Consider the following 19115-nt stretch of genomic DNA (forward strand, 5'->3'; position numbering starts at 1 on the left):
TGTTAAAGGCGCTGTTATTATTTACATGCCACTGAAATCATTATAAATGGTGGTTATGGTGGTTGGTGAATACTTTATGTGCAATACTATAAATATACGTTACTAGCACATTGTAATCAGAAAATCTAGTTGAGAAAAGCTGAAAGTTCTTTTGCCGCTATTTAAAAATTATATTTCTCTCACCATCAGTCAGCAGTGTTGCATAATTAGTATGAATGAATACTAAACTGTAACACTATTTTTTAATATTTTAATGCAAATTGTTTGTAACTATGTTTATCTCTTGTCAAGTTTGACTTCTCTTTAATGCAATTAATTGGCTTCACAAATGAAGCATTAGCACGTTTATTTTTTTGCCCACGAATTGAAAATTTCTCTAAACGAATGACTAGTAATTTGTGACAAAAATGTGTATATGAAAAGTTCATTTAATAAGAAAATGAAGGGAGGGGTTGGGTGGGACTGGAGATATGAAGACGTTAAAGGGGGATGTGCATGTATATGGCGGGGGGGGGGGGGCTGTGGAAAATTATGTGGTCACAAGGGGGTACAGATTATTTTTTTCTTTTGATATTCACACTTAAGTTGTTTATGTCTTTTTCTTTTATAATCATAACTTACAAATGTCCAGTCCATAACCTGAACACAAGAAATTAATTTAAAAGTTGAGCTTTGACGTTTTATTTAATCATTTCTAACAGAAGTTTCAATGACATCCTCCTCATCTTTTGTCATTTTGTCATTACCACTGCATGTCATTTTCAGGGATGTGACTCTTGATCAGTGACGTCGTCTAATTTCTCTTTTTTGGCCATTTACCAAGGTTTTCTTGCAGGTCTGAGTTTACTGTGGTTTGCTCCACGTCGTCCATCACATTCGTTTGGATGAGATATTCTAAGGCCTTCGTGACGTGAATCCCACACAATTTCTGGTTACGTTCTCCTGACAAGAATGTAAATGCGAGGTCTTCACCATGAGTTTGTAATTTGTATGCTTGCTTTCTTTCCATATCTGTCGTTTTGCTCTTTCTTTTTCTCTTCACTCTTTTCCTTTCTTCAGCAGCAGCTGTATCCCAACCAAAACGACTACCTTGTATTTTGTATCTGTAACTAAGCGGTGTAAAGAACTGATTTGCCTATTCAGTTCATAACTCGCCCAGTTTTTAGGTGTAAGTGTTGTATCGTTCAAGAAATTTTTCGGCCCTCCTGAACAAGTATTCATATCAGTTATCCCAGGTGGAAAACATGTTTCAAGGTGCTTGATGAGTTTAATTGGTATTAAAAACAAAACTTCTGTTTACCTAAAAATATCATAGAAATTGTGATTGTGTGTGCTGTTAGGAAATTGGAGCCCTTAAATTAAATGTCTGTTGCGAAGGAGGGCTGGGATTTTATTTCGGGTTAATGTTGCCGCATCTTCATTTCACGTCCCGCACCTCTCCTCCCCTTTTCCCTTTCATATTAAATGAACCTTCACTTATATAGCCGACTTTTGACGAACAGTTATAGTTCTAACTTATTGTTGTTGTTGTTGTTGTTATTGATCAAATACGTAGCTATAGTACGAAACGTAATCAAAATTCCCATAAAAAATAAATTTAAATGCTAACCGCCCTAAATGTTCATTTAATCTAATATTTCTTTTAATGTTGCTGGTACGTCAAGACAATCTTTCCTAGTAAATCTTTAAAAAAATTTGGAACAAAAGATTTGATGACTTTTGTACTTAACCGGAATGTTTCCGTTTATAATTCTTTTGAACTGCTTGTTTCATGTTGTAGGCCTATCGCAGTGAACTTGTACTGAATAATGCGAGATTTGAAACTGCCTTTTTCTTAAAATAAATTGCGTTCATCTTCCTACTCTATGCCATGTAATCCAAATAATTCTTTTGATGTGTGGTCACATAACAGACTACGTTAACGCGATTGGTTCCCTTTCAGTAATGATCTTAAGTATTTATTCTCCAAACAATTTCAAATTGCCATATTGCCATAAGTTAGACCTGAGGTTTTCGAGCTACATTAGGAATGCCGCAATATCCCCTGGATAACAATTTTTTTCTCATCATCTTTTTTTGAATTTTTTTTTTAGAAAATAGACCTTGGAAGGCGCGGCTATTATTGACATGTCAGTAGTAACAAATCAGAAAATTCAGTCACACCTTGAAACTGATTTGTTTTGAGGTCTCTTATGGGAATTGTATATATATGGTTAACTGAAATTGGTCGACAGCTTAAACTTAATCACAAATTGCTTTCCGGGGTTACACGATCACTATGTCCTTCGTTGAAAACATCTACTTCTTTTTAAAGCAAGCAATTACACGTTTGTATCACAATTTAAGGTTTACTTAGCATATTTTTGTGATCTGTACGATTAAAATACTACCATTTTTCTTTCGACCTTTTCCTTTGTAACATTTCTTGTTAAGTCGAGTTTGTACGAACAATTTTAATTCCGGTATTCTAAATAATACTTGATACGAACAGTACTCCAATGTTGAACTGAGATTTAGAAAGAAATTAACTAACTCAAAGTTCATTCTCGATCCTTACTGATCTCTTTTGTTGCTGATACATCAAGGCAATCATTTTCCTAGCTAAGGAATTTCTTCATAAGATAATTGGCCTTGCACCGATATGGTGAAGAGATATTAGATTTTGATCACTCCAGGTCTAAAACATTTTATGATAAAACAGAACGAAAAGACCGGATAACTATGACGAACTTATCTTAAATAAGTTGTCTCCAATGCCATGTTGCGCCAGAGTCCAACAGCTAATCACTGCAATCTAAAATGGCTGCGTTCAACCTGAAAAAAGAAAACATTGTTAGCTTTGGCCATTTTCCTTTGTTTTGTCAAAAGTTTACGAACGATTTTAATTCCCGTTGACTGATCAATACGACTTACGAAAATCAACTCTCGAACCTAATCCCAAAGTATCAAGGCTTCAAAGCTCATGTGGTAGAACAACGCACCGATGTCGCGTTAGGCAAGGGTTCAAATCCCATTTTTTCTTTTTATGGTAAACGACTCGACAGAACAAACAGACAAGATACCATGAAGTTATCTTACATAACATGTTTCCAATGTCATCTTGCGCCAGCGTCCAAGAGCTAATAAATCACTGCAATCCAAATGGCTGCAAATTCTCCCGAAATATCTGGGTTCAGCCTGGAGAAAAAAGAAACCATTATTAACTTAGGCTTTTTTCGGTTTTGACAAAAGTTTGAAAACGATTTCAAATTCTGTTTACTGATCAATACGACAATAATATATTAATGATCGGAAATATTTTACCGATCATGCGTCTAATATTGTCAGTAATATTGTCACAAAAACCAACACTTCCAAATTCCAACTCGATCGGGGAATGCCGGCCCCACAAGCTTATAGCTTATAGCTATTTATTTTTTTTTATAGTGAGTAGAGCAATGGTGTCGCGGATGCCATGTGTTCGAATTCTGTTGTTTAGTTTCTGACCAAACAAAGCACTGGTTTAGAATTGCTTGCCACTACCAAGATCATTTCATTCACTTCACAATCTTTACTGATTATACTTTATAACTCTTTTTTGCTAGTATATCAAGACAAAATTTCCTAGCTATAACGTGTTTTTTTTTACAAGATACTTGACAATATTTCGACATGGTAAGGAGATACGAGATTTTGATCACTCTTGGACTGAAACATTTTGTACATGTGGTAAACAACAGAACAAAGAAAGTCAAGATATAATGAACTTCTTACATAAGATGTTTCAAGTGTCTGCTCGCGCTAGAGTCCAAGAGCTAACCACTGCAATCCAAAAAGTGCCTGCACTTTCTTTCAAAATGTCTGCGTTCAACCTGGAGAAAAAGAAAAACAACATTGACTTAGGCAAGTGTATTAATCCCGTTTATCGATAAATACACAATACAATTGTTAGTTTCGCATTGACTCCCGAAAATAACGAACTTTATGTAAAGGTTACTCCATACCTTCACCATAAATTTTACATAAATTTGTCGAACCTCATACTATGAAATCCCGGTTTTAAGACACAAAAACCACCCCCCTCCCCCTTAAAAAATGAGCTTCCATCCCTCGCCACGTTTCCCTTGTTTTTCTCTTACAGATCTTTGAACAATTTACAATAGACAATGTGTAAATAATAATAATACACGTGCCGTTACTGGAAGCGCCCACGAACGTTTATTCACTTCCATCCACCGTCAAGGGTGTTATCGGATCAAATCAGACACCCATAAGGGTTGATTAACCCTTATGGGTTTCTGCTCAAATTCATTTCAGCTTATAAGCACTGCGGATATCACTGAGCCTTCCTCCGTCTATCATGTCTATCATCCCAGCCAAAATCTCTTTTGAAATACTTTACGTTACCCAATCAAAGAACTCGAAGCTCGGTCAAAGTTGTTGATTTCGGCATATTTTTGGTCCAATCGCTAGAGCTGCGTCATTTTCTCATAAATTTAAGGTGGCTCTGAACACTACCTACAGTCTGTTAAAATGGCTGTAGAAATATACAAATATGTATATTTTTGTTTTTTAAAATATTAAAAACAAAATCTTCCACAGCGTATTAGCTATGTTAACAACCTAAAACGCCAAAAGTAGGGTATCTTTGACCCTTTTTGACGTTGCCATGGCAACAAATTTGACGTCATTTTTATTTGACTGATAGATAGTTTACTGGTTTACAGTAAACGATTTTCAGCCGCATCATTGGGCTAGCCATAGAATACGGAGGATAGAATGATCTTTAGCAGGCCTAAAGTATGCCAACAAGTTGGAGTTTCTTGAAAATTTTTATTGTTGTTCATTATGGTAAAGTACTTCAAAAATATCGTATTATTGTTTATTTCACGGTGAAATCACTTGAGACGTAGATCGTGAAGTTTTGATTGCTTATAAATTCTAGTGTTCACCAGGCGATGAGGTTGTCTGATTATGCGTCTTCAAACAAAGTACAAAGATCGGCTGTGATTGGCTGATTTCGATCCTATCTGTCTGCCAAGAGGCCTTTTCCCGACAGCGGTCCACTGCCGCATTGGTGGGCGTCCATGCTTCTAGATCTCGATTCCACTATGCCTGTTGATGTTTTCTGGGTGAAGTCTAATTAAAATGTGTACCAGGTTTGTGGTGGCGGCGTGCTCCTTGATTCTTTCCTACATCCATTCTGAATCTCGCAGGTGTAAACTGGACTGCATCCACAGGGAATCCTGTAAACCACGTCAGCTTGCTAAGTCACACTTTGCTTCTTTCGCAGCAAATGTCACCTAAGTGTGCTTTCGGACTTGAAAACGGCGATTATTCCTTGCTGATAGGAGTTCATCACTTCTATAAAAGATTCTATAAAAGAACACTTTAGGCCTCCTCTGAGAATAATGTCAAGATAAAGACCCGCCAAGAAAGGAAAATTAAACAATGTGAGTGCGAGGAACTGCAATTCTGTTTAGCTTTTATGAGCGTTTTTTTGTTTTGTTTGTTTTTTGCCCTTGCGTGTCGTTTGCGTCTAAAGGCTCTCTAAACTGAGATTGATTATTTTTTAGAAAAGTTTTGAAATGTAAGATCAAATAGCGAACTTTAATTTGATTGAGAATGTGGTTTTTTCCCCTAAAAGTAACCCTCTCAAGGTATGGAGTAACCGTGCCATAACGGTTTTTATTATTCATTCAAAATATTTCTGTGTTTCTGATTGGCTTTCGATCCCCGGCTAATTCCAGCTATTCGGCTAGCGTCGACTAAATTTGGAAGAAATTCCAATTATTGGATCGCAACCGTCCAACTATTCCGAGCTAACGATAAAAATTCTCCTTACTCATTTTGTACACACCTCTCAATGTTTGTTGAGAGAATTTCGCGATACATCAAGGCAAAACCTTTCATTGTAAGTTACTTTACAATCATTTTTGGTAAGGAGACATTAGTTTTTGAACACTGAAACTGTTAAATGATAAGGACAAAACAAAACAACAAAACAATCACAAAACAAGATAAAACGAAAAACGTATCTGAAATGAGGTATTTCCAATTGCGATCAATGACTTGCACAACTGAGAGTCCAAGATCAACAGACTGCAAAACATAGTGACTGGACTGTCGCTTAACCTGGAGAAAAAAGAATGAAACATCATTAAATCAAGTTAATTTTTCTTTGTTTAGTTGAGGTTTATTTTAACAGAACATTTTGGTTCTGTTTTACCGATGAATACGCCACTGGAGAAGAATATAATTCTTAAAATTAGAAACAAGAATTTCGACAGTATTACTTTGACCACCAAAATAGTATTCTTCCTTTGTGATTGTCACATACATTTCTCTTCAGTGATGTAAGTTCTGAGAATATGGGGTTTTATCAAGACAATGCATCCTTCTTGACAATTTCCTTTACAAGATTCTATAACATTTGATCAGCAGGGATTTGCTAAAGCAAAGGAATATAAAAAACCAGGAAAGATTTATTGCTTCTCGACGTTTCAGGGTCACCATGACTCCATTATGATGAGACTTGTTAAATAGCATGCAAATCAGGAAAAGCTACAAAATAAGCATGAATTACATTTAACGGCCTAAACAAACACCTTGGCTATGAGACATAAGATTTGAGACCTTACACTACGTATACGTAAAAAAAAGAAAACGATAACGTACTTATCTCAAATGTTTCCAATTTCCAACTAATGCTTGAGTCCTAGAGCTACGCACTGCGATCCAAAATGGGTGAACTTCTTTTCAAAATATCTATGTTCAAAAAAGGCGGAAATATCATTAAATAATTCTTTTTTTTTCTTTGTTATTCAAGTGGAATGTTTTCGAACGTTTTCGAACCGACTTGCTTGGTACCGATCATTTCGTTATACAAATAGTTCCCTAACAGTTGGAGCACGTCACCCCCCAAAGGATGATATGATGAACGTAACAAGAGGTTTACCTTTTCAGTTCTACGATCAAAATATAAATTATCAATACCGATTGCCTTGTTATTTCTTGCATGTGATTTGTGATAAGTTGGTGGTCAGTTGAAATTCAGAAAACCCCAAACCTAACGATTTTCTTAATCGGACAATCGAAAATGTTTCACATTTTGATCACTTTTGGACCGAAACTATTGAGTGGTGAACGATAGAAGCAATAACAAATCCAATGATATAAGTACTTACCCGGAATAAAAAAAGTGAACTGTACTTGCGTCAAAGACTGCAATCCAAAATGGCTGTAATGTACCTTTATTGAACGTCTGTGTTAAACACGGAGAAAAATAATTAAGACTGCAGCACCCGCCAACAAAAAATATTAAGCCGCTATTTGTTTTCTATTGGCAACTTTTCTTTCATTTGAGCAAACTCTCAGTTGAGTGATTTTTTTAACTGAATTCGCCAGAATACAACAGAGGCATTTAACAGTAAGTTCATAAAGCACTGATAAACATGTCAGTTCTAAGAATTAAGACAATCAAGAAAGATTTAGTTTATTTTTAAGAACTACTGTAATTTAATAACGTAACTAACTAATTAACATCAAAATATGATAGAATTTTGTTCGACTTATCTGTAATTTTGAATTATCTGTAATTGCATGGATTTGTGTCCAAACAATAACTTACTTTAGTTGTTAAAATACTGACTGAATCGCAAACATTCTTTACCTGAAATTCGACGAAACAAGTTGTTGCAGGGTTTTGTAAGCAAATTTACCAGCGCAAACTCAGTAAAAAAAAATATGTCGTGAAGTCATGTGTACACTAGACAATCTGCAACTGCGGTACCTCGCTCGCTGTTAGGAAGTCCCTCTCAGCCTACGGAAAAACTTTGTTAAAGCTATGGGAACCACTGGCGTAATATTAAAATTTTGTATATAAATTAAATTGGACACAGGGTCCAAATTCCCATTCAAGAGAAAGCAAGGTGCTTGGCAGAACTCCGAAGGAAGAGAGTATAGCAGTAGTGTAAACATTCTAACCGGTACCGACAAACATTCGCAGGAAATATTCTAACTTTGTACTGTTCCGTGCTTGGCCAAGCAAGCTGAATTATTATAGATTACTCACAAGGCCGAAACAATTTATCTTTGATTCAATCAGTATTTCAACAACTAAACTTACTTATTGAACAACGATTTTTTTTTTATGGCATCACCGATAAGAACGCCGAAACTTTCACAACAGAATGAGTCCAAAATGGTTACCAGTTAAACCGTTAAAGCGCCACATTGAAACAAAAGCTAACAAAAAGAAAAGCAATATAAAAAGACGAACATACAAATCTAGGAAAAGAAACGTTGGCTTACCAGAAGCGGGAGCGCATGGAAGATGAAGGACTCAGCTTCGCGGCACACAGCGGTGAACAACACCAAAATGATCGGCGTGTCCTTTGAGACTTCTTTTTATACACGATTAAAATTCATTGAAGCTTCGATAAACGAGCTTTGCAAAACAGTGTTTGATCAGAATTTTTTAATGCATAAAAGCGCAGATTTTTATGAATTGAAATGTGAGAATTCAATCAATGTCGCGAAAAGCATGCACTTGCGGGATGTTATTGTGTTAGAAATTTTCGTTGTTGGAGTCACAAGTGTGTGGCTGATCTAGTTATAAATTTTTTTGCGAGGTGCATTTCCACTGTCGCGCATTTTTACGTGCTTTACATGCTTTACCAAATGCTAAAGAGGATCAAAGGTAAAACTTTATTTTGGTGGTAAAAATATCCCAGGGGGGGGGGGGGTACTCCGGGGTCCAAGTGACGGGGATGTGCGAAGGATTTTTTGGGGTCGAAATTTTCGATACCGGGATTTTTTGGGTAGGAGAGTTTGGCAGGTATTATTTTTGGGTGACTTGATTTAAATAGGGGATTTTTTTGAGTATTAAAATCAAACTAAAGTGCCTTAGCGCGGCCTTGGCAATTTAGGGGTAATTTGACTAGGGATTTTTATGGGCGTTTTTTTTGGTCCAGGGATTTTTTGGGTAATGTCGGAAGACTTAGGGATTTTTTGGGTCCTGAGTTTTGCCTCCATTCGATCATCCCCGTCACTTTGATCCCGGAGTACCCACCCTGGGGAAAATATAGAATTTGCGCTACGAAGCTTGAGAGCATGAACAATCAATAACGCCACTCCCATGGAAAAATTAAACATTCAAAGGCAAGCGAAGTGAGATTGTTACATGCTTATTTTATTATTGGAGAAAAAATGCGAAGGTCGGCACTTCGCCGACCTTCCATGAGTTTGCTCAAAGAGCTTTGATTTTTTATCTAAATGATGAAAATGAAAATTTAGGTATTGCATGAACGAAGCAGTTCTGATGTAACAAACTGCACGTAAAATGCCTCTTAATCGTCGTAAGGGCTATGTTGTCAGTAAGCTACCACACACAAATTGCTCAACCTATGACATAAACCATTCCAACAGGACAGTCACCCAGTCTCACCCCAAGCCACCCCATAAATTGAAAAAATAACTCCTGCACGCTTAGCGTGCCTATGTTTTCAATGCAGTTATCCTTCCCACAAATGAGACCTTATGATGATTCTCTATCCTCTCCACCAAAAAATCATCGTTAAGCGTTACCAAACGCTCCAAAAATGGTTTGCCACCAAAAACCATCTGTAGCAATTCCTTAGCAACTGCTCTAGATTTGTAGTAAACATGGTTAAGAAGGACCCCGTTTTGTAGCTCGATCCATAGACTGAAGCTGCGCAGTACGGAATGTACCTCTGAATGCGCTCCTCCTGTGATATACCCAGCAGCCAGCAGTATTACAAAAAATAATTTCAACATGGGGGAACGGCTGTACCGAGCAGAAATTAAGCAGAATTTAACCGTTGCTTAGGAAGAAGAAGAAAAAAAAAGAGCATTGCTGCCAGGCATAAGCCTATCGGGGGGAGGAGGTGGTAGAAGTGCGAAAAAATCGTGCAGGTAAAATTCAGGGGAAAAAATTATGCATAACGAGCAACACGGAGTCAACGCGACCAAACGATGAGATCTTACCTTAAGAAATTCCCCGTCCGCACTATTGTGTATTGTCTTTTGCCTTTTCTCCTATCGTCCACACTGGTATGGATCAAAAACGTATACATTTGAAAACGATGTTTAACCGAAGTGAAAACACTTGACAAAGAAGTCCTATCGTATTAGTGTGGACGGCGCAAACGCTTTCGTAAACTCTGCGTTTTTCATCGTATCAGGGTCAAGAGGTTTTTAGGAGAAAAGGTCAAAAGTTGATATATATACAACATGGCATCTTTATTGTGATACAAACTTTGAATAGTCTGAATATTCTTTTACATTCACAAAGATGTTATGAGGATGAATAAGATATCAAAGTAATAAAATAAATATTCACAACGATAAACAAAGGAAACCAATTTTTATGGCCTTGTCTATATATACATGTATACAATTTGTTGCTCTCGACACTAACCTAATTCAGAACACGACTAAGCTATTTAACGAAAGTGGATTTACAATAAAATTACAGCGTATTATGTACAATAAGGTTCTAAAGGATTTTAATATAAAATCTACACTAGAATTTAAAGTGGTTTTTCTTCTTGTCTCGCTCCCTCGATTTTTGTTCGTACTCCGCTGCAGTTCATCGTGAGTTCGGCGTGATCCATTTTCAAGCGCTCAATTTTCGCGCGTAGATCGTCACTCTAAAAACAGCAAAAATAAGTGGTTAACATTTACGTCAGAAAAATTAAACTAGTTATTGCTGAGGCACTTAAAAGAAATTGGAACAGGGTTGATACTCTTTTGAGATTTTCAAACTCCATGACTTTCCATGACCTTTCAAAGTTTCCTATAGTCGAAATTTGACTATTTTCTTGGACATTTTCAGAACCTTTCTTGAATTCGGGTATGTTTTTACCATTTTCGTCGCCAAAAATTAAAACGGCCTAACATATTTTGTACAATCAACGTCATTTTCCATGACTTTCCATGGCCCTCACTTAAATTCCATGACTTTCCAAGCCTGGATAATGAAATTAAAATTTTTTGACTTTCTAGGTTTTCTATGATCCGCACGAATTCCGTAGAAAACAGAATCTCGTGTCAATACTTCTCATGAAAATTGAAATTGAAAAAAAAATCGTAATTACATTCTCTTTGAAGAGAACTGTTACTCTGTAGAGAGATTAGGCGCGCCAATGGCAAGTTAAAGGACAAAATCAAATTCTCCAGCCGTTACCAGGTATCATAGAAAAAGATATATACAACTGTGGCGAAAAAAAGAGGCAAGGGATTAAAAATGGAATACGGAAGATCAAACCAAGGCACCACTGGAGAGTTCACCCGACCCAAAATTTCATACTGATGACGTAGCTCTTCTGAGCTCCGTGTTGTGTCTCTGATTGGTTGTTGCTTGGTTATGCGCGAATTTTCTCTACCAATCAGAGACACTGCACGGATCTCTGTAGTACTACGTCATCAGTACAGAGCGTTTCAACAGGAATCGCAAAAGTCTCTTTCGCGCGGGAAGGGGAGTGAATTGAGCGTGCTAAATAATTACCTGTTCTTTACGTTGTTCGTAGTCTCTGAGTAGCGGCTCGTTTCCAAGAAGACCACACTTTTGCCTGAGTTTAACATTTTCTATTCTCAGTGCATCTCGAACTTGCTTTGTCCTTGTTAAGATGTCTCGTTTCTATCAGGAGAAAGGAAAAGAAACAAGAAAAACTGATTTACGAACAGGACAGAGCTACTGTATAAATAGGCCATTTTGTCACGTTTGTTACGTTCATTCGTAGCCGTTAATGGGCACTTTGCAGCAAACGATCACGCGATACAAAATAAAATATCATGCGACCGTTAGCAGGAAAGGACCCATTGGGTCGTCACGCCTGAAGCGTAGCGTGACAATACAAGTATTGATAGTAGCTGAGGGTCACTACTACAAACTGGTGGGTAAAATATTAAAAGGAACTTAACAATAACGGTTTAAAACTATAGAAAAACAAACATGAAATAAGAGAAAACATAGAAGAAGCGTAGATGGTCAAGCTTCTTCGGAGAGAGCAGTTATCAACCTAGTTATCAAATCTAGGTCGTTTTGTGCGAAAACAATCTAACTTAATTTCTGAACCCCAAGGTTTAGCCCTTCTCCCTGAACAACAAGACAAATGAGCAAGACACGTTTACAAACTTTTATCTCAACTGACATACCTGCGCGGCATGTGCTTCGACTGTTCTCAGACCGCTTCTCTGTTCACTGTTCTCTGCCTGTACAAATTGTAACTTCTCTTTGAGATGAGTAAGAACTTGAACTGTAGTCGTGATCTTCTTACGAAGTTTTAGCAGCTCCTAAAACACAACAGTGGAATGCAATGTATCTTTTCCCTTCAACAATTAAGTAAGTCAGGTAACGTGGTTTACATTAATGAGTGGACCAAACTGCATTCAAATGAAAGCTATTGAGCAGTACTTTCATGTGTTACCGTTTGTTATGCTGTACAAGGTGGATCTAACTTTTAGGTCTGCGGATAAAACTCTAGTGTGTGACCATTCAAATGAAAGCTATTAAAAATTCAGCAGTACTTTCGTGTGGAATTGTTCGTTTTTTATCTTTTCTCAAGTTAAAAGTTTATAATAATACCGAATTTTACGTTTGTTTTGGTAAAAGGGGTGAAGGCAAGTCTGTCGTGAACCTACAAAGCCATCGCGCAACAGTACAAGACAGGTTTCACCTGCTGAATTGAATTGAGTCACGTGGTTTGCTTAAAGTGTTTGCTAAGCTCTGTGATCGGTTAAGAAAAAGTCGTGCAACTCGCTTTATCCAATCAGTGAAAGCATGCTGTTTTTTTCGACCAATCAGGAATAAAGCGAACAGTAAGCGACTCAGGCACACAAACATTTTCCCGCGCTTGGCTCACTGTGATTTTAGGCGGCGCCCATACCAACCTCATTTCTCTCTTCGATCTTTTCGTTGTAAGTCTGATTTTCAATCTTGAGCTGTTCAAAGTCTATCAGGTGCAGTCCTTCAGCCAGCTCCTCCTAAAAGTCAAAATAAAATGAATATCCATGTAAATAAACAGCAGTAACACAAACTATCAATTTTTTTCGTGCAAATCTCTTATTCACTGATTACAAAAAGCCACTAACATGCAAATAGCTAGATGCACTTTAGATAGCAGTAATGTTTAAACTTTGCATTTGTATGGCACAAAACTATTAAGGCATTGTTCAGGAACTTCCAATTTTGTTGCATCATTGGCAAAGCGGGAGCCATACCTTCCAGCGTTGCCATAATCGTTGCGAAAAGTAGAACTTGATTCTCCTTCATGCAACGTTTTTGTTGCAGTAAGCGTTGCGGTAAAGCGAAAATTAGTGGGATAATATTTTTACTCTTGAAAGCTTGACAAAAACACTCACCTTAGCTTTCAACTGCATCTCTCTTTTTTTCAATCGGTTTTTCAGTTTAATATTATCCAGCCGAACCTTGAAAGATTAACAATCCCACACAAATTAGAAATTAAAGTACTTTATGTTAGCACTGACTCTTAAAAAGTTGGCAAACTGTCATGTTTACACCCTTTTTCTTTTACATGTAAGAACGCAAAACAAATTTCAAAGTTCTTTTAATGCAAACGTGATCTCAATGCGAAAGACAATCAATAACGTTATGATTCAAATGTTAACGAACGATAAAATAATTGCAAGTTCATTAAAGATATTACCATTGATCAACAGAACATTCATAAATCAGTGGCGGATCTAGGGGAGGGGAGCAGCCCCCCCCCCCCCCCACCCCATTATTCTAGGGTCTGGATGATCGGGCCCGCCCCTTATCTGAAGGTCTGGACCCGCCATTGTAAATGACCCCATAAATGCCAAATCCAGTTTCATTTTTTGAACGTTTAGATAGTTTTTTTACATTTAAAAGTGTATATTATTACCTGCATGACTTCCTGTTCTTTTTTAAGTTCTGACATCTGGTATTGTTCTAAATCCTGTCAAAGGGTAAAAATCAAGTACAAAAATAAATTAAACAGAAGGAATTCCAACAGATGTCACACTCAAACCCTTACTGCAAAAAAGTGATCATAGGTGACAAAATCTACATTTACACATGTATAAATGAAATGGTTAAGTTAAAAATGCTTCACAGCTTTGATTTCCAATACAGCGGAATTTTTAAAATCTTAACGTCTTTACTTCTCATGTTTATTGTGCTTTGAATTTTGGGACAAATTATTCAAGTTTTTTAAAATTTTATTTTGTTACCTTTGGTGGAATAGGTTTCCCAGATCGACTGTTGATTGCCTGTTTTGCAACATCACCCTTGAACATCATAAAGTTGTCACTGAAAAAATAATCACACACCACATAAAATAATGATGTTGAGGGAGGCGCTGTGGCCTAATGGTTAGGCCAACGCAGACCAGGGTTCGAGCCAGCCAGGGTTCAAGCCCTGGCCTGGGCGCTGCGTCGTGTTCTTGGGCAAGACACTTAACTCTCACAGTGCCTCTCTCCACCCAGGTGTATAAATGGGTACTGGCGAATTTACTGCTGGGGGGGTAACCCTGCTATGGACTGGCATCCCATCCAGGGGGAAGTAACAATTCTCTTAGTCGCTTAAATTATGCTATGGAAACCGGGATAAGCTCCGGCCTGATGGGCCACTTGACTCATGCACAGACTTTACCTTTACATAAAAGTAATAATGAAGAAATTTAAAAATAAGTAGGACTTAATCTGCTTCATGGTTGCTCCATCTTTTAAATTAATCACTTCAATGTATGATATTTAAAAAGACTCCACTCATTCCCACTCTATTCCTATTCTTTGGCAGCAGAGCTCCGCAATTTGAGCAAGGTTTTTGTTTTTGCAAAATAAAAATTCGCTTTAAACACACCTGGATCTGTTGACAATCTCTTGTTTTTCTTGACATTTTGCTTTCAAGTCTTCAATCTGATCCTTGTAATTTTCCTTTTCATGTCTTTCTTCATTTTGAAGTTCTTCAAGATTTGCTAATGAAGGAAATAAATGACCGTTAATTACGCTGTGTGATGGTAGTGCAATTACTTAAACAAGGGAGGGAGGGAAGGAAGTGCAAAACAATTTGAACACATGCCATTGCACCTGGAACCCACCATACATTGGCGAGACTCCTGACCAGCCATGGTTTGATTTTAACTTTGCCTCAATATCATTTAGCCCCATTAGAATATTTATAATGTTTATAAATAAACAAAGCCAGCGATTTCTCTGACAAAACAAACGTCGACAAATTATCATGTACCAGTAATTATATTTTTTTGCTTCAAACTTACACATATATTTAAGATATCTTTGTTCTTGGTCAGTAACATTTTTCTCAATCTCCTGCTGACGCTCATCACTCTGAAAATGAAATATAACTTATTGTGTAATTCCAGTAAGGACTCAAATTTTGTTTAGAACTTACATGTACTAAAAGCAATTTACCTGAGAATCATTTTTTTTTTTCTAAAAATACCTTTTTCTTCTTGAAATATTCAGCCAACTTGTGTTGGAGCTGGGCATTTAATGACTGAAGACTTGATCTTTCTTCCAAAGCTTGCTGTAAAAAATAAATAACAACAATAAAAGCTGGCTACTTCCAAATAATACATGTATGTATTATATTACTGTCATAACTGCTGATCAGATTAATACAATTACCGTATTTATTCGATTAAGCGCCCTGGGTGCTTATTAAATTTTTGGATCTTGAGGGTGGGCGCTTATTCGAGGCTGGGCGCTTATTACATTTTCGCAATCTTCAGCAAATAGTTAGTTTAATTTTTGTAACAAAACAATAATTAATAACAAAAGGTGAAGATGTACCGAAGCAGAATTTTACTGTTCATTGCAAGCTTCTGTAAAATACTAAGAAAACTCGGACACGGGGGGAGTCTTTATAGTAGTACTTAGTCAATTTCGATACTCCTCTTGTGCACTTCAGGGTTTTTATGGGCGAGGGGGGTGGGCGCTTATTCGAGGCTGGGCGCTTATTTACTTTTCCTACCTTCAGGGTGGGCGCTTGTTCGAGGTGGGCGCTTATTCGAGGTTGGGTGCTTAATCGAATAAATACGGTAACCACCTAATACATGTAAGTGACCATCATTTACCTGATAGCGCTCAATAAGTTCTGCTCTGTTGTAGATGGGCATCTCTGGTTCAGAGTCTTCATCATACTCCATCTCATCATATTGCATAGCATCTGATAATGGACACACATGAATAAAAAATTAAATTTACTTGTTTATATTTAAATGCCCAAATTATCTCTTAGAAAAAGATTGACTTAGCCCCCCCAAAAATATCAAGAAATATTTGTCCCAAAAATATTGACATTGATCATTTCGGGCCAAAAAGATCATTGAGTTCATGCTTTGCCGACACTACCAGGGGATTTAATAAGGTTTGGAGCAAGTAGGTGGGTATCATGATGGTTTTGCACCCGGGCAAAGTATCAGTAGGCAAGGATGTAGCTAAGAAAACACTAAGCCGGCTCATCAACAAGCCCTGCTGGCTTTTCTGGCCTTCAAAAATAGGTAGCTCTAAAAGTTTACCAAAAGCTTTGTTTTCATGTGAAATTTCAGTCGGATTTAAGGTCTATTTCAGCCGGTTAAATAAGCTGTCAGCCAGACCTTAGCGACATCCCTGAGTAAGACCATACCCTCTTTGATAAACTGAAGTCAGTTCAGATGTTAAAAACAGCCAGGAAAGTTGTGCTCACAGCTGGTTAGTTTGTCTGGTTGCTGGCACTTAATGAAACCCCTGTGTTACAAGATATATATTACAAAGGATTTTTTGTAGATGTGTTTCTATCATCACCTGATTCAATGTAAGTATCCATTTGTTCCATATCAGTCATTGGTTCTGGAGAGTGTGACTCAGGGGGAGGTGGTGTGGCTGAAGCGTCAGGCTCCTCCTTGCTCTCGCTATCCACCAGCGTCTGTTCTCCAGTGGGTGTCCCCTCCCTAGATAGCGGCTGGGCCACCTCTACAGTGGGACCCTCATCAGACTCTGGGATGCCCTCATTCTGAAAATTGAAGCACAACATCTGTAAGAACTCACTTAGAGCTACAGGAAGGAAGTTCAACTTGGTAATAAAATCATAAAGAATTTAAATATGAAATTATACTTGACAAGTCAATAAAAATAGTCAGAGTTATTTCATTTTCATTGATAAATTGGGATACATTTGACTTGCCTCTGGTATAGGTGCATTCTCATCCTCTTCCTCTTCAACCTTCTGAAAATAAAAAAAAACCAAATCAGTCAGTGAAGACATTAAAGCTTGTAATATTATGATTAGAGCGTAATCACTTGGTATGATTTACTAAATAAAAGAGAACATATCAGGACCTTAGCTAAGTAACAGGCAAACCGACTGACTGGCACAAATGCCTCAGTAAAAATTTAAAATTTCTTTTTTCAGGGTTTTGTAAGAGGATAAGCATTGAAACAAATTATACTTGAAAATGATATGAAAGAAGTGCTTTTTTTTTTTTCTGATATTGCCTCGGTAAGAATTTCTGTCTGGCTATGGCACTGTATATGTACATGTGTAATGAAAGAATGATAAAATCTGGGATCCACTGATACCCAATAAAACCTGTATGTGGAAATTATGTGGAGATTGAGACTCTTACAGCCAAAAATTCTGATAATTTGAGCCTGACTTAAGCTTGAGACACACTACTCTTGAAACTCCAAGGCTGAGATTTGGCGAGATTTCAAAAATCACACCACTAGGTACTTAATTTGGCACGCATTCAGCTCGTATAAAACAGCCACTGGGTAGCGTGTGTGAAAGAACTTACTTCGAGCTCCACCTGTTCTTGTCTCTCCTGGGGCTGGTCTGCATCATCTACTGAATCAACTTTCTCTCCGACATCCCCTCCCTCTTGTAACTGATTTGCTTCATCTCCTGCAACGTCACCGGTTGGAGCCTCTTCACCCTCTCCCCCTTGTGATGGCTCATCAACAGGCTGTGAGGGGGTCTCTTCAGCTATGGCATCACCTGAGGGAGGGTTCTCTGAGTCATTGTTTGCCTCTTGGGTTTCTGTCACTTCGGCCTGAGGAGTGGGAGGGGCATCTGCCGCTTCTGTAACATTTTCCTGTTAATTAATAGTAACATTATTCATTAAATTGTTATTTGTATAAAATTATCACTATCTGGTTAACTTTATTGAAACATAACATCATTATATAATAGATAGGGTGGCTCATTACAGTAAAACTCAAACTGATTAACTTAAAGAAAGACAGCTAATTAATCTTCCATTCTCGTCCCCATAGCCCTTTCGTTTCTCTTAGCTGACTGGGCCTTGGCACGAGAAAATGAAGCGCTCTGGGGACACAGGATTTCCAGTCGTAGATTCTAGGACTTCCGGTCTTCATGTATCCAGTCATGACGTTTCAAAAGAATGTATGAGAGAGTCGTTACGTTTTCAACTTCCGTTTAGGAATTCTTTGTTCCAAACAGCCAATCAAAAAAATTTGAATTAATTCAAAAATCCTATGTCCCCAGAACCGGCTAAGAGAAACGAAAGGGCTATGGGGGACGAGAATGCTAATCTTCAGGACTTTGAGATCATGGAGATACTAGCCTGATCAGACTCTCAAGGCAAATTATGTGGCTTTTGTAACTTGCACTGCTTTTATCATGCAAAAATCGTATACAACATTCATCATTTCACTCTCTGACATAAGGATTGTCATAGAGTGTTAAAACACGTTTCAAAATTCAATGACATTTTTCATATGGTACATGACCATACTTAGGAGGTTGCAGGTTTGATTTACATGAAAGAACTCGTGCTGTAATTTGCTTGCATGCAACAAACCATTAGAGTTGTTTTGTCTCAATAACCGGAGAGTTCCTTTACTAATATATCAACATAAACTGGTTAGTGTTACATGTGTACGTTAGCTTTGAAATGACTTGGATGAGAATACATCTTGGATGAGTTAAAACTGGTACTGTTAACGTTTAAAATTAAATTTTATGAGGACATAACAAACGCTCCTAAGTTACACTCAACAACTTGAGCTAATGCTTCCATCATAAGCTACAAAATCGCGATAAATATACTCACAGCGTTCTCTTGACCGGAATCCGCCATATTTTTCTCTCTTCTCTCTTTCCT

At 37.4% G+C, this 19115-nt stretch overlaps 1 protein-coding gene and 1 long non-coding RNA gene across 2 annotated transcripts; both read right to left on the bottom strand.

The window, feature by feature from the left end:
• Positions 1-2169: 2169 nt before the first annotated feature.
• Positions 2170-4470, bottom strand: LOC144633949 (uncharacterized). The gene is made up of 3 exons (XR_013567126.1): positions 3754-4470; positions 3079-3177; positions 2170-2814 (listed from the first exon to the last, which is right to left on the bottom strand). It is a non-coding gene; the product is annotated as an uncharacterized LOC144633949 (long non-coding RNA).
• A 5751-nt stretch (positions 4471-10221) lies between these two features.
• On the bottom strand, positions 10222-19112 carry LOC144632368 (cilia- and flagella-associated protein 184-like). Its single transcript, XM_078490996.1, has 15 exons — positions 19065-19112; positions 17787-18083; positions 17174-17215; positions 16795-17002; positions 16086-16177; positions 15452-15535; positions 15267-15336; positions 14849-14963; positions 14218-14296; positions 13890-13943; positions 13366-13431; positions 12895-12987; positions 12160-12297; positions 11510-11641; positions 10222-10652 (listed from the first exon to the last, which is right to left on the bottom strand). The coding sequence occupies exons 1-15, from the start codon at positions 19089-19091 to the stop codon at positions 10533-10535; spliced, it is 1617 nt and encodes a 538-aa protein (XP_078347122.1). The 5' UTR covers positions 19092-19112; the 3' UTR covers positions 10222-10532.
• Positions 19113-19115: the final 3 nt, after the last annotated feature.

Source organism: Oculina patagonica, chromosome 12 (assembly GCF_052425735.1).
Source record: "Oculina patagonica isolate OP01 chromosome 12, crgOcupat, whole genome shotgun sequence".
NCBI classification, from domain to species: domain Eukaryota; kingdom Metazoa; phylum Cnidaria; class Anthozoa; order Scleractinia; family Oculinidae; genus Oculina; species Oculina patagonica.